The following is a 15,638-nucleotide window of genomic DNA, read 5'->3' as shown; positions in this document are numbered from 1 at the left end:
AAAGGAAGGATCGATCAATCAACAAGCCTGTTAAACTGACTGGGATTTAAAATCCCAGTTATATATCCCTTGGGGAAAGCTAGTATGAAGGTAAGTCTTTAGAATCCAAAACAGATTTTATTCTGTAAACTCATTTGCTATTCTTCTGTAATATAGGCTATGTTCCAATTTATTTAAATAGACTTATTTGGGAAAAATGTGATTAAGTTTTTTAATTTTAAACTTAAAACATATTTCTAGAGAATCCACAGTAATGTAAATATAAATAAATATTTACCACACAAATGAAATCTAATCTTCACGTTAGCTTTGATGGTATAATTTTTCTCAGTATCAATTTGTCACTTTCTTTAATCAATATCACTACTCTATACTATTCACTGAGTCTGAACTATGAGCCATTATACTCAGCTAAGTGATTCAATCTGGATCTGTTTTAGACAGTAGCTATCATAACTTTTCCTGACCTAGGCCTTTATTTGGCCTCCTTACATATGTAAACTTCCATTGAAGTTGTGTAAGAAGTCTTAAATCAATCAGGAAAGTTTGGAAAATGATCTACTTATGAACAAATCAGACATGCTAAAGATAAAATCAGACAGTATTTAATCAAGGATTAACTACAAATGGAAGCTATAAGACTATGGTAAATTGTTCATGATAAAGAAGAAACATACAAACTATTAGGAAAGTTCAAAAACAATTTAAAAAATAGTTGAATGTAAACTAATAATGCTTATGATTTCTTTCCAACAGGAGTATAAACATTATTGGACAGAGTTGAGAGGAACTACACTTTTCTTTTATACCGACAAAAAAAGTACAATAGTAAGTAGATAAGTAAGAAGACCTTAAATAATCTAAAAAGTAGTTAAATAATTAAGCAGCTAATTCCATTTTTTCCAATATGATTTTGTCACATCATCTATTTTCTGACATCCTAGAATAAAGATAAAACCAATTCAACTGAGAAAATTTAAATCAGTGAAGGCCATTATTTATGACAGGACCAATGGTAAAATTATTTGGACAGTTCAGAAGAAAATATTAATTCAGCTTTCTTACTTTGCATTCTTTCCTTTCTGATCTTGAGAATTGAACTCAGTTTAAAAGTAGAAGTCTTAGATATCTGGATATTATTTATGTATTTATTTGCTTGAACTCTGGGCCTAGGGACTATCCCAGAGCTTCTTTTGCTCAAGGCAAGTGATTACCATAATTAGTTACAGATAAGAGTTTCACAGAGTTTCCGATATAGACTGGCTTCAAACAGGATCCTGGTATCTCAACCTCCTGAGTAGCCACCTGTGCCCAGCTTACATTATTTAATTCTAAGTAATAACTTCAATTTTCTCTACTTGTTATCATGCCTCAGCTTGTAGTATTGATGATGATGATGATGCTGACAATGACAACAATGATTTGAGTTGGTTTTACTATGTAGCCCAGGATAACTTAAAACTCATTATATAGTAGGCTAACCTTCAATTTGTGTTATACCTGCCTCAGCCTTCTCAGTGATGGGATTAGAGGTGTGCGCCCTCACGCCTGACCAAGGATCAGCTAAGTAACAGAAAAGAAGCTTTTTGATTATTTCCTTGTGTTTCTGGGAATCAAATGCAGAGACTTAGCTTGCTAGGTATATTCTCTACTATTGAGCTGTATCTCCAGCCTAGCCTGCATTTGTAATATGTACAGAAACAAGATGATTCTCAGAGCATCATAACATATATAATGTAACAATTTAATTTTCCTAGAAAAGTCAAAACACAACTCACAAAGCAGTTCTCTTAAGAGCATAAACATGAATAACAGCAAAGTGATTCTGAGACTTATTTGCTTTAATTTAATTTGATTTTGTTTCTTTTTTTCATGATTAAGAGATAACATTTTAGTGTAAATATTTATGTTCCTTGGAATACTTACCAGTGAATTTATGAGTCAGTAGTCTGTTTATATAGAAACATTCTAGATCATGAAAACATTAACCTATTTTGAGCATCATTATTAGAACAACCACACTCAGCTATAATGAACAAAACAGAGAAAGAGCCTTGTACCATATTGTACAGAGTGGGATCAAGCAGCATTCATGGGGAGTTATTGAGAAGCCATTAGAAAAAAAGCAAATTTTCAATCGTCATCTTTCACCAGAGTTCTGAGAAGACAAGGATTTTTTCAAATACCACAATACATTTTTTAAAAAACCAAATTATTTGTTGTGCATTCCAGCTTCCCACTGATACCAGTAAATCAGAATCGATTCTACATACTGTATAGTAAATGAGAAAGATTAAGCATCGCCACTCACTACATGGAAAGCACTCAGTGAGTGAAAGCCTAGTGTGTTCAGACTGATTGCTAGGTATTTTTTTTCTTCAGGTGCTGCCATTATAACTGGTGTTTTGAGTTAATTATATCATATGTCTGTGTCTCAGTTTATTAAAGAATGGGATAGTCAAAACCATAAAATGTCTTAAATTGAGAAATTTGAAGAAAGTCTAATAAAGTTCAATGAACAGTGGGAAGAATGAAAGGATAGTATTCGATCACAAGGATAGTGTATAATAATGTTACTAAGAGTGACCTTTTGCCAGATGTAGGAGTGAGAGGAAATAGTGGGAGAAATGATATAGAAGGGAAATGTGATCTTTGATTGAGAGATCAACTATATCCAATTTCACTTTCTTCACTACTCCATTCTCCTGCCAGAGTTCTACAGTGGTCCAACCCAATAGGAAAACAAAAGGTATCAGGGGGCTTTGATGTTGTCCAGAGTAGTCCCTCTTTTGGTGCATAGTGTTGAGTGATAAAAGGATAAAAAGTTAATCTAGAGGAGTAGCCAACACAAACAGATGTTGAGGAAATCTCCAAATTTCAAAATTTAGGATGAAATTCATAGCTCATTTCATGTAGGGTATGTAAGTTCTCAAGAGAGTAGACTATATAGAATAAGCCCTCATATTGACACTAATGCTACAGAATGGGTACTGTTCTAATCTCTAACTATACAGAGATAAATTGTGAAGGTTAAGGACTAAGAAATTATGTAGATCACAAATAGCAAATAAAACGGGTCTAATCCAGGTCCTCTTAGCCACTTAGCCTTCTTAGCCACTATGCCATAAAGAGGTTGTTACAAAGAAATACTGCAAAATTGCTCATCTGCTAATTTTGATAAAAGAGGTTGGAGATCATTGGGAAGTTTGGGGGGGGCAAGGGAATTAAAGCAGTTTGGGGAGTAAAGTTTAGGGAAAGCACTGGACCAGAACAGGTAAAAACTGAGATATTTAGTCTATAGCAAGGAGGAATATAAAGATATCTTTATATATTTGAAAGAAGTCATATGAAAGAATAATTGACTTTGTTTAGTGTTTTTCCAGAGAACAGGAACTAGGACTAGTGGATGGATATTAACCTGGGGAAAAAAAGCAGTGGCTCAATTTAAGAAAATAAACTAACACACACACACACACACACACACACACACACACACACACACACACACACACACACACACACACACACACACACACACACACACACACACACACACACACACACACACACACACACACACACACACACACACACACACACACACACACACACACACACACACACACACACACACACGTCACAGTTGTTTAGGAGCAGGCCTGCATTCCATCTTTTTAGAGATATGCAAGCATAAGCTGAAGTCTACACAGAGGATGCCCAGAGAAGACCGATAACCTTTAGGGTTCTTTACAACCTTGCAATTAGAAACAAAGATGTAGCTTCCTTTTCCTCTAATCTATGGATCACCCACGGTCATCTATCTAATTTAGCCACCTCTTCCTCTTCTGCTTCCTCTTTGTTGCAGCAAAACTCACTCAGCCTGATCTAGGCAGTCTATCAGAAAAAGATATGCATTTAATTTTGAATTCTCTCTTCATTCTCTTGTACCTCTCCTTCCAGTTTTAAATAATAGATAGTTCATGGAAAACAAACAGGCAAGTTAAACATTAAACATCAATGTAGAAATGACTTCAGAAAAAAAAAATTGTGGGTTTTTTTTTTTTTGGTCGTGGGGCCTGAACTTTGGGCCTGGGCGCTGTCCTTCAGCAATCAGCTCAAGGCTAGTGCTCTACCACTTGAGCCACAACACCACTTCCAGCTTTTTCTGCTTATGTGGTGCTGAGGAATCAAACCCAGGGCCTCATGCATGCAAGGCAAGCACTCTACCACCGAACTACCTTCCTAGCCCTAAAAAAAGAATTTTTTATTTGCCCATTTTTATGCCCTGTACCTTCTTCAGAAAAAAAAAGAAAGAAAGAAAAAATTGGGAGAATTTACAAGAGTACAATAAATGGGAATTGGAGGCATGGCTCAGTTGGTAAAGCACTAGCCGGTGAGCGAAAGTGTCAGCTACAGAGTTTGAGTCCTGATCTCAGACCAAAACAGAAAGAATATAATAAATGAGTTATATTAGGCATAATCAGGAGAAAACAAAAGGACTGCGTTCCTTTGTTAATTTAGCAAAAAACAACAACAAGCAAACAAATTGTAAAACAGTAAGTAGAGTTGGTTCCTTCTAATACTACTGAGCAAGTCTGCTCTGTTGTATACAGATCAGTTGTTACAAACCAATATTTTTATTCAGGAAGGGTGAGGTGACTCATGCCTGGTATCCAAGCCACTGTAGAGTTAGAGATAGGAAGAATTCTGGTTTGAGGTCAGCCCAGGGGAAAAAGTCAGTGAGATTCTGCCTGAACTAATAAAGCTAGCAGTAGTGCTGAATACTTGTCATCCTACTACAAGGGAAGAATAAGTAGGAGAATCATGGTCCAGGCAGGCAGGGTATAAATGGGAGACCTTAGAAAAAGAACATAAGCAATACGGATAGGGGGGCAGGTGATAGAGTGCTATATACATATTCATGTACATAGATACACACACATACGAAACTTCAGTAAGATGCATTTTGTCTTGTATTTGTCAGTATTGAAGTTTGTATTTGCAGCTTCATGCTTGCTAGGCCAGTGCTCCCACACCTCCTGCCTTAAAATAGATATTTTTTTTTGTCTGTTGTGGGGCCTGAACAGCCTGGGTGCTGTCCCTCAGCTCTCACTTTCAAAGTTGTCACTCTACCACTTGAATAACACTTCCACCTCCATGATTTAATTTTTAATAATGATTCTTTCCAACAATTAACGTGCAGAATTCATGGAAACTTAACAAATCTGTATGAGTTGGGAAGAGGGGCATCATGCAAAGTAAAAATTCGTTGAAGATATTCTTTTCCATCCTGCTAGAACAAAGGTATATTAACCATGAAATAATGAGATTTTCCTTTACTTTTGCAGTACGTTGACAAGTTAGACATAATAGACCTCGTATGCCTTACTGATCAGATTTCAACTGAAAAGAATTGTGCAAAATTCACCCTTGTTTTGCCAAAAGAGGAAGTTCAATTGAAGGTGAGTGAAGACAATAATGTTCTGTGGGTAGTTGTGGTTGTAATTTGGCATGCACCTCTTAAAACTCTGTACTTGAAATAAAGATGAATTACAGGAAGGTCAAAGTCTTGTATTTTGTTAATATTTATTGTTTCTTGCCAAGACTTCATTTTCGGATTTGGATTTTAGAAAAGCATGCTCATTTATTTAGTATACAAGCACCATGAAACCTTATATTTCCATTCTCTGACAAAAGCAGGGATCCCACCTGGTGTTTTTGAAAAGTTGTTCCTTAATCAGTACACAAAGTGACTTAGTTAAATTCAACACAGAAACTACAGTAATAACAAAAAGAGAACAATGTGGAATTGATAAAGATAATATTGGAAACATTACCAGAAGATTACTCTACTTTTTTTTTTTTCTTAGTGTTCAATTCAGGTCTTTGTGCTTGTTTACTTGGCTGGCATTCAACCATTTGAACCCTGCTTACAGCCCTGATTTTTGCTGGCTATCTTGAAGCTAGGATCTATCTGAAGGACATTTCTGCCCTGCCTGACTTCAAACCTCCATGTGCTGGATCTCAGCCACCTGAGTAGCTAGGATTACAGACATGAGCCACCAGTGCCAGGCTCAAAACATATTTTTTCGGGGGCAGGGGGGGAAGGTAGGGTTAGTCGGGGGGCTTGAACTCTGGGCCTAGGCACTCTCCCTGAGGTCGTCAGCTCAAGGCAAGCACTCTACCACTTGAGCCACAGAGCCACTTCCAGTTTTCTGGTGGTTAATTGGAGATATGAGTCTCACAACCTTTCCTGCCAGGGCTGGCTTTGAACCATGATCCTCAGCTCTCAGCCTCTTGAGTAGCTAGGATTACAGGCATGAGCCACTGGCACCAGGTTCAGATTCTAAATTTTAAGCAAGTTCCTCAGTTGATTCCTAGGTAAACTGGTGAAGAACACAGGTTTAAATGTAGCTAATGCATGAGTTAGCTGTGGGATTGTAGGCAAGTTACTTAACTTTGTGCCTTTGTTTTTTCACTCAGGAAAAAAAAACGTTTTTGAATAGTTTTAATCCCTTCACTGGGGCCTACCCAGACCACCTTATTAGAATTGCAAACTTATTCCTCTTTTCTGCCCTGTAATCACACTACCAGTCGGGCTTGCCCTGCTCTGTATTTTATTTTCCAATTTATTTCCTTCTGGCGTTATCAGGTGCATTCACTATTAAGTTTTGTATTCATTCTTACTTGCTAGATGCTAAAAACCATGACAGCATGAATTTTTGTCTTGTCAACAACTAGAAACATACTTAGTATGATCATTTTAAATGAACAACTCTAGGGCTGGGAAGGTGGCTCAGTGGTAGAGCGCTCGCCTTGCATGCTCAAAGCCCTGGGTTCGATTCCTCAGCACCACATAAGCAAAAAGAAAAAAGCCGGAAGTGGCGCTGTGGCTCAAGTGGTAGAGCGCTAGCCTTGAGCTGAAGAGCTGAGAGACAGCGCCCAGGCCCAGAGTTCAGGCCCCATGACCGGACCCAAAAATAAATAAATAAATAAATAAATAAATAAATGAACAACTCTATAATAATAAAAAGTACTTTTAAGGATAAAATTATAACAAGTTCATTTAAAAATCTTAATTGGCTTCATTTTCTATTTTAGAAAAAAGAATAATTGTTTCAATGGGCTAAACAGAAAATTCTGGTCAATTTCGCAGAGAGAAATGCTAAAAATAAAATACAAATAATAAAAACTGAATGGATCACTTTCTTTTTCTCCTAGTAATGAAAGGATAGTAAGACAATAGAAAAATAACATCAGATTATATCAGGCTCTTTTTTGTGTGTAAAGATAGGTTATACCAACTGAAATTGGCCTATATGAGAAATTTGGCTGTTGTCTCTGGAGGTCTCAGGAAGGACTGATAATTTTTGTTTGTTTTAGCATGAATATCTCCCTTGGAGTTCTTTGTATAGTAGCTGTTATTATAAACTCTCAAAAGAGGTTGGCTGACAAAATTATTAGGAGTAGTAGGAGTAATAGGATTAGTAATAGTATTTGAGAAAAGATTTAGAAGTTAAGCTGGGTGCTGGTGGCTCATGCCTATAATCCTAGCTACTCAGGAGGCTGAGATCTGAGGATCATGGTTTAAAGCCAGCCCAGGCAGGAAAGTCCATGAGACTCTGATCTCCAATTAACCACCAGAAAACTGGAAATGGTGCTGTGGCTCAAGTGGTAGAGTGCTCACCTTGAGCTGAATAGCTCAAGAACAGCAACCAGGCCCACAGTTCAAGCCCCATGACCAACAAAAAGGAAAAAAGATTTGGAAGTTACACCATAAAAGAAAAAATTATTAAATTGTTTCATAACAAATGCATGTTAACAGTCCTAGGCAAAAAGGAAAATCAATCACAGATGATTTTAAGTAGTTGAAAAGTTACATATGACTTTTTCTAAATGCAAGATGCTTCAACAAAAGAATATTTTGTCAGTCTTGCTACGTTTAGATACTTCTTATGTCTTGGTATAAAATACCCTATGAAATTCTAAAGTAATTTGGAGTTAATAAAAATAATAGTCTTATGTGTTTTCTTCTTTGTCTTTATCTGGTTTTGTTTTCTCTTTAGACAGAGAACACAGAAAGTGGAGAAGAATGGAGAGGCTTCATTCTTACAGTAACAGAGGTAGGAGGGTAATTACAGTTTAATTTTTTTCTGATTATATCAAAAGAAACTTGAAGACAGAGTCTTAGTAGGTATCTGACCTAGCCTTGAACTTGAGATTCCTTCTGAGAGTTGCAATTTGAAGTGTGTAGCACCAGGACCTGCAGATCATTACATTTGATTTATTGATTCATTCAACAAACATTTGCTCAAATTGGCTGAAGATACAGCCATTGAGAAAAGACAGCCTTAAACCCTTGCATTTTAATCATGTGAGTGGAAAGGGGAAAAGTAAACAAGTAAATGAACAAGGTTATTTCAAATAGTGATACAGAAAATAAACTAGTGATATACAATATTAAAACAAAAACAAAAACAGGTGGTCAGGAATATTGATTTTTACCATCATGTCTTTTTGACCTAGCTGTCTTTGTATATTCTGGTATCTGCAACTTATAAGCCATCTTAAAAAATAATATCCAATCCTTTTTAATTTATTTATACTCACAAAATGAACTTAAGATGGGTTTTATGAAGAGCACAGACTATCTAAGGGAGAAACTATCAAAATGAAAACTCACCTTTCAACATTTGTATAGTAAGATTTAAAAAAGAGATATGCGGGCCGGGATGGTAGCTCAGTGGTAGAGTGATTGTCTTGCATGCATGAGGCCCTGGGTTCGATTCCTCAGCACCACATAAACAGAAAAGCTGGAAGTGGCGCTGTGGCTCAACTGGTAGAGCGCTAGCATTGAGCTGAAGAGCTGAGGACAGTGCCCAGGCCGAGTTCAGGCCCCACGACTGACAAAAAAAATAAAAATAAAAATAAAGAAGATATTTATCTCTTTGACTAGTGGCATCTTACCAGAGGAAAATAGCAAGATCTATTACTTATGAGTTAATTGCTGCAGCAGATAACTGCCATTAATTAATTAGAACAAAGCTACTGGAGCAACTTGAAAACATGAGCTATGTTGACAACCAACACACCCCCAAAACATTGTGTTCTCTCATATTTTTAAAGGATGTAAAACTTTTCCAGTTTTGCTATGGTCAAACAGACTCAATCCAAAGCTAACTCCTAAATAAAGCCTTCACAGTTACATGAAATACACCCCAGTCTTTAACCAAGTTATTGGATGTTGGTTCTGTATGTCAACCAATAACAGGTAAAGATTACCAGTTCAACATCCATGTAGGGAAGTTGTAGGAGGTTTAGAAACAGCCCTCTTGAAAGTATGGAGGACATTTTGAGTGGTGAGGGACAGGGGAAGAATCTTTCTGTTAGAGAAATTGTACTTTCTCTTTTTTTGTGGAAAAATATCCTATGTGCTACTTTGTTTCTCTACTGGGTCCAAGTATTACAATGTTATGACACTAAACTTCAAGAACATTAAATCCACTGGAAGAAAACATGATGCCTCTTCCTAATATGCTAAGTGTACATGAAGTTTTGCCCAAACATTTTGTTTTTAGTCTTTTCCTTGAGGTTGAGGAAAATAAGACTTCTTTTTTGTTGTTGTTGTTGTTCTTAAAGCATACAGATTCACAAGGCACTGGTGGCTTATACCTATAATCCTAGTTATTCTGGAGGCTGAGATCTGAGGATCCTGTTTTGAAGACAGCTCAGGCAGGGACGTCTGTGAGACTCTTATCTCCAATAAACCAGCAAAAAGCCAGAAGTGGACGTGTAGCTCAAGTGGTATAGCACTAGCCTTTCGGGAGGGGGGAAAAAAGCTCAAGTACAATGCCCAGGGCAGGACTGCTTCCAAAAGAAAAAAAAAAAGAAAAACAAAAACAAAACCCCCCACAGATTTATACTGAATATGAAATTAAATTCATGTGAATTTTCCAGATAGGACAAGTCATCTCAAATTTTGAGCAGTACAAGTGTGTTGTGCTATGTTTCCAAATCACCCTATGGTGTTGCTGTAACTTTAGTTGAGTGTAAAAAGCACAGACTACTGTTTAAAGAGCTGACTCTTTGTTTACAAATCAAATAATCTGAGTTGTTTTCTCAACTACCCATGCAACTATGCATAACTTCTTTGTCTTTTTGAGTATATTTTCTGGTTTCATTTAGATTGTTTTCATTTGCAAAATGGAGACAAATTCCTCTTTTAGACCATTGCTATACCTATTTTCAATAACACATATAAATGCTAAAAATAATAATAGGCAATTAATGAGAAGTTGCTGAAAGAACAAAGTACAATAAATAAAAGATTAACTGTCTTACTAGTTTTTCCACCATAATTTTATTTCTTCTTGTTTAGTGTATATTGATATACCCGTATTAGTAAATTTTCAAATGTATATAAAATATATGAAATATATACATATAAAATAAAACATATATAAAACAAAAAATATACATAAATAAGATATACATAAAGCAAACACTATTATGAATAATGAAATAGTAACTAAACAGCAAAATTCTATTGTTTTCTTCCCACACTTCTTGCATTTACCCTTACTGATAAAGACTATCAACAGATATGGCTCCCTCCGAATATAGAATAGCTAGTGTCATGTCTAGAAAAATATTCTAGCATTCAGACTACACCTGACAAGAGAACATAGCTAGTCAAACTGAGGGACAAAGTTGGGAATATTCAAGAGGGCACAGGCAGGCAATTCAATCCAAAATATGTTTCTAGAGAACTAATAACAGTAACAATAAATGTGACTAATATGTAGGAAGTATCATGATTGTAACATGTAAATGAAAGTTACAAACATACCAAAATATAAACCTCTAATTACTAACCTCTGCCACTGAAAATCCATGTTAATTAGCTCATTTTGCTATAATAAAGTGGAAAATATTCCCAGTTTCCTTGTGAATGAGACACCTCACAGGGATTGATGAACAATTGAGCTCAGGATAAAACGTGAGAGGTTTGCCATTCTTCTAGTTACCTGGAGACAGAAGGTAGGTGTATTTTGCTTTGGGAACATATCAAAAGGGAGACGTTGGGAGAAACGTAGGCAGCCTTTACAGACTGGTTGGTTCAGAGGTGGTTCTAAGACATCTACTATAGACAGAGATCATCTCTTGATGACTCTACCTATCCGTGTTGGGTAACTAAAGCTCGATAGAGCAACTAATTGGCTCATCGTGACTAAAATCAGTACATTGTTTAGTTATCTTTTTTGTCTGCCTACTGTCTTACCTGGTTTCAGCTATCAGTTCCCCAACATGTATCACTTCTGCCTGGGCAAGTAATTAGACTGCATGAAGTCCTAGAGAAAGAAAAGAAAAGGAGAATTGGGACAGAGCAAGTGCCGATCACGTCTGTGGAAAAAGAGAAGGAACTGATTGAAGACTATGTGGATGTCCTGAACCCTAGGCCAGCGTAAGTGTGCAATGAATGCCAGGATCCTCATTCAATTGTGAAGATTTAATTTGGAGTTGAGTATCATAGTAGCACTAGCACTTGACCTTATTAAATCAAGGATACTAAACAGTCTTAGGAGAAACATTTTATCTCTGAGTAGCTGCCACATTTCCTCTTCTGTCATGATTAACATAATGCACATTAGAACCAACTCTCTTACCACACAGGAAATCCTCTTCTACCCACTGCTTTAGACCAAATATGTATTCTTTCTGGGGCTTAGACCTAAATACGTTTGTATGAAGAAGGAAGGAAAAGATTTTTTTAAAAATAAAGCTATATATTTGACTGATTTTCCTTTTATACTTTTTACCAAAGAATTTTAAACACTTAGAATGCTCTATTCATTTGGTCAATCAGTGGTCAGTCATTGAAGTTATTCTTTAAAAATATGTGGTATAAAGCATATAAGAGAGAACATGCTGAATTCAGCAACATTGTACACTAATGGCTACCTTGTTGAAAAGATTATGGGTCCTTTCCTCCTAGAATCTTGTGTTCTTATCCATGAAATTTACTCTGGTGCCATGTTTGACATTAGCTTCTGATTCACAGTCTCTGTAGTACAATTCCAGAAACCTGACAGTCGTTGATTTAGTTAAACAAACACAACTGATGGATCAATGGAACAAAACTTACCAGATTGCTGCTGAAATCTTAGGACTTGGGAGTGAGGCTGAGACATGAGGCTTCATAGCCTGGGCTACAAAGGGAAACCCAGTCTCAAAACAAACAAACAAGTAAAAAACAGAATAGGGTCTTTGGAAGAATGAGGATGGAGAGGATTTCCTTGATATTAGCATAGTTACAATGTCACAAGCTCTTAATAACAGATATTAACAATTATATAACGGTTACCATAAAGCTTGAAGTGTTAACAAAACAATTATACCTCTCAAAGGTGTTTTGCTTTTTGAGACAAGATTTCACTATATAGCTGAAGCAGGCACCAAAATCACAACGCTCTTACCTTGGCCTCCTCTTACACACCTGGCTTGTTAATGGTATTTTCTTTGCAGTATTTTCAAGAAATGATCTTTATTAGTTAAAAATATTTTTTAATCTTACCTCTGTAGATGTTTTTATGAAGTTTCCCGGAAAGAGGCAACTGAGATGCTGGAGAAGAATCCTTCTTTGGGCAATATGATCCTGAGACCTGGTAGTGACAGTAGAAACTACTCCATCACTGTCCGGCAGGAGATAGAGTATGTTTAATTAAAATATGTATAGAATTGTTAAAATCATTATATCACCTCAAAAATCCAAGGCACAGACACTCAGATCTGTATGTGTTTTATTGGGGGCTAAATTATAAACAAAATAATAGAAAGGGAATCCCATATAAACATATAAACCTATATGTGAATGTATATTATATAGCTGTATATGTATACATACATATACATATATCTATATCATCAAGGGTGGTGTTTGCAGTAAGACAAAATTACTCTGGGTCTGGATATAGTTGTTTGGTTTAGCCATTGAATTCAACAAATACTTACTGAGCAGTTATTTTATGACAAGTATTTCTCTAGGAACTGGGGATACAGAACTCAAATAGTGTAAATCCTTAGAAAGGCAAAAGTCCAAGTTCAGCTAAATAAAACACCAGGAAGTAGGTAATCAGAAGGGGTGGGGTAGAATCAAGGGGAAAGGGGTGGATGGATAAAGAGTTAGGAATCCAATGTATATCCTACAAAATTAAGAAGAGTGAGGAAAAGGGTGGATAGGGAGGGATAGGTGAGAATGTTGAAAAGGGTGAGATTGATCATGATATATTATTAATAAACTGCTTTGTTAAATGACAACTCCTTTGTAAAGATAATAATCAAAAAAGAGAGAGTAATCAGACAAACCCAACAGAGTTGGTATTGAGGAGTTCTCATTTTTGTAAAGCTACACAGAGAACAGGTAGATATATAATAAAAATATATGGTGATTTTATCTCATAAAATAGAGCTGGATAAGAAGAGGTGCTTGCTATTATTGGAAGACCTACTTTTTGAGTCACTTGTCTTACTATGTAACCCAGGTGGCTCAGTTTCCCAAATGCTGGGATTATAAGCGTGCCTATGCCCAGAACTAGAACAAGAAACAGAAAGAGGCCATTGGGTTTGAGGCAGAGTGCAGGAGCAAACTTGTAGGAGATGATTCTAGATGCATGTAGGAACAGAGCACTCAGAGCCCTTCCAGACACTACAGGCAAGAGAGTTGGGCTCTGAGTTACATGAGAGCCCCCTGGGGTGTTGATATAATCTGATTTATCTATTAAAAGGACTGCTTATAAGTCTCTTGCTGATAAAATGAGTTAACTTTGATAAAGTCAGTGCAAAAGTTAGAAGCACTCCAGTTTTCAAAATCCATGAGCGTTGTGTTTTAGTAGGGATTCTGGTTTAGTGACCACTTGCATAACTGATTATTTAATTGAAATATAGAGGCTTTTATACTTTTTATATTAAATATTGAATAAACACCTCATCTAGAAGCATAAAAAAGCACTTCAACTCTTTTTTTTTTTTTTTTGCTGGTCCTAGGGCTTGAACTCAGGACCTGGGCGCTGTCCCTGAGCTTCTACTCAAGTCTAGCACTCTACCACTTGAGCCACAGTGCCACTTCTGGCTTTTTCTGTGTATGTGGTGCTGAGGAATTGAACTCAGGGCCTTATGCATGCTAGGAGAGCACTCTACCACGAGGCCATGTTCCCAGCCCAGCACTTCAACTCTTGAGTTACTATTCTTTGTGGGGATAGCATGCAACTTATTTATTATAACATATCTACCAATAAATCAATCTACTCCATAGATATTTGTTACTCTAAATAGACTAAATATGAAAATTTTGAGAGTTGATAAAAGCAGTAAGACAATAATTGTTTTAGAAAAAAAATTAAACTTGTGGCTCAATGTACTAGCCACTATAGCTAGTAAGAGTTACAGTCCAAGAAACTTCATTGATTTGGCAATTATACTATATAAACAGATATTTGTCTTTATATAGTAGAGCTATGTGCATTGTGTCGGGTGCCAAGAATGTTAGATGGTTAAATCAGATTGTGGTTCTGTATGCATGTGTGTGTCTCTGGGTATATGTTTCTGCAATGAATATCTGTCAATCTTCTTGTGGCTTCCTTTTACAAAATTATTATTGTTCTTCTTATTACCATGAAGTAGTTGCACCAAAAACAATATATCTTAATCAATGCTACACCTTCCACCATTCTCCTCCATCTCTCCCACCACATCCATCCACTCAAGTCACCTGGTCTTAGAGCTTCCTTACCTTTCCTGTTTTCATTAATTTTTAGTACACGTAACAACATCTTAATTAAACATTCATGGTAAATTTTTCAACTCCATTGACATAATGTAGAATATCATTTTTTCTTAGTTAATTGATTCATAACTTACTTTACTATCTTGAAACAAACACCAAAAAATAGAAGTTATGAAGTTAAAAAATAGAAGTTAATCAGTGAGCTAAAAGCTTCTTAGAGAAGAGTACATTTTTCTTTTTCTGATTTGTATCCCTTGTTAGGGATTTGAAAGGCTAGAGAGTAAAAGGATTGTGGTTTGAGACTAGCCTGGGCAGAGAAGTTGTAAAAGCCACTCTCAACGCACAAATTATGTACAATGGTATACCTGTGAGAAAAGCAAAAGAGACTCCATTTCTATGAAGGGAATGTGGCTCAAGGTCTATGCCTGGATGAGAAGCAACAACCTTTCTCAAAAAATAACCAGCAAAAATAAAAAAATAAAGGGCTGGGAAGGTGGCTCAGTGGTAGAGCGCTTGCCTTGCATGCATGAGGCCCTGGGTTTGATTCCTCAGCACCACATAAGCAAAAAGAAAAAAGCCAGAAGTGGCACTGTGGCTCAAGTGGTAGAGTGCTAGCCTTGAGCTGAAGAGCTGAGGGACAGCGCCCAGACCCAGAGTTCAGACCGGACCCCCCCCCCCAAAAAAATAACCATCTGGAAATATGGCTCAAGTAGTAGAATGCTTGTTATTGAGGCTCAAAACCAGTTCCACTCCTAAAAAAAAAAGACATAAAACTGAGTTCTCTAAGTTTTACTTTTTGGTAGTACCGAAGATTGAACTCTGGGCCTTGTGCTTGCTAGGCAGATTCCTGAATGCA

At 36.5% G+C, this 15,638-nt stretch overlaps 1 protein-coding gene across 2 annotated transcripts in view; it reads left to right on the top strand.

Annotated features, from left to right (window-relative positions):
* The window catches only part of Stap1 (signal transducing adaptor family member 1), a 42,576-nt gene that overhangs the window by 16,003 nt on the left and 10,935 nt on the right, over positions 1 to 15,638 (top strand). For both annotated transcript variants that reach the window (XM_070012252.1, XM_070012254.1), the window contains 5 exons: positions 757 to 828; positions 5,349 to 5,462; positions 8,067 to 8,123; positions 11,292 to 11,464; positions 12,583 to 12,711. In XM_070012252.1, coding sequence (XP_069868353.1) covers positions 757 to 828; positions 5,349 to 5,462; positions 8,067 to 8,123; positions 11,292 to 11,464; positions 12,583 to 12,711 — 545 coding nt within the window. The remainder of the gene's footprint in view (positions 1 to 756; positions 829 to 5,348; positions 5,463 to 8,066; positions 8,124 to 11,291; positions 11,465 to 12,582; positions 12,712 to 15,638) is intronic.

This window comes from Dipodomys merriami, unplaced genomic scaffold (assembly GCF_024711535.1).
Source record: "Dipodomys merriami isolate MVZ:Mamm:240054 unplaced genomic scaffold, mDipMer1.0.p SCAF_9, whole genome shotgun sequence".
Lineage (NCBI taxonomy): Eukaryota > Metazoa > Chordata > Mammalia > Rodentia > Heteromyidae > Dipodomys > Dipodomys merriami.
Note: the sequence above shows the minus strand (reverse complement) of the source record. Positions and strands in the feature narration are given on the sequence as shown.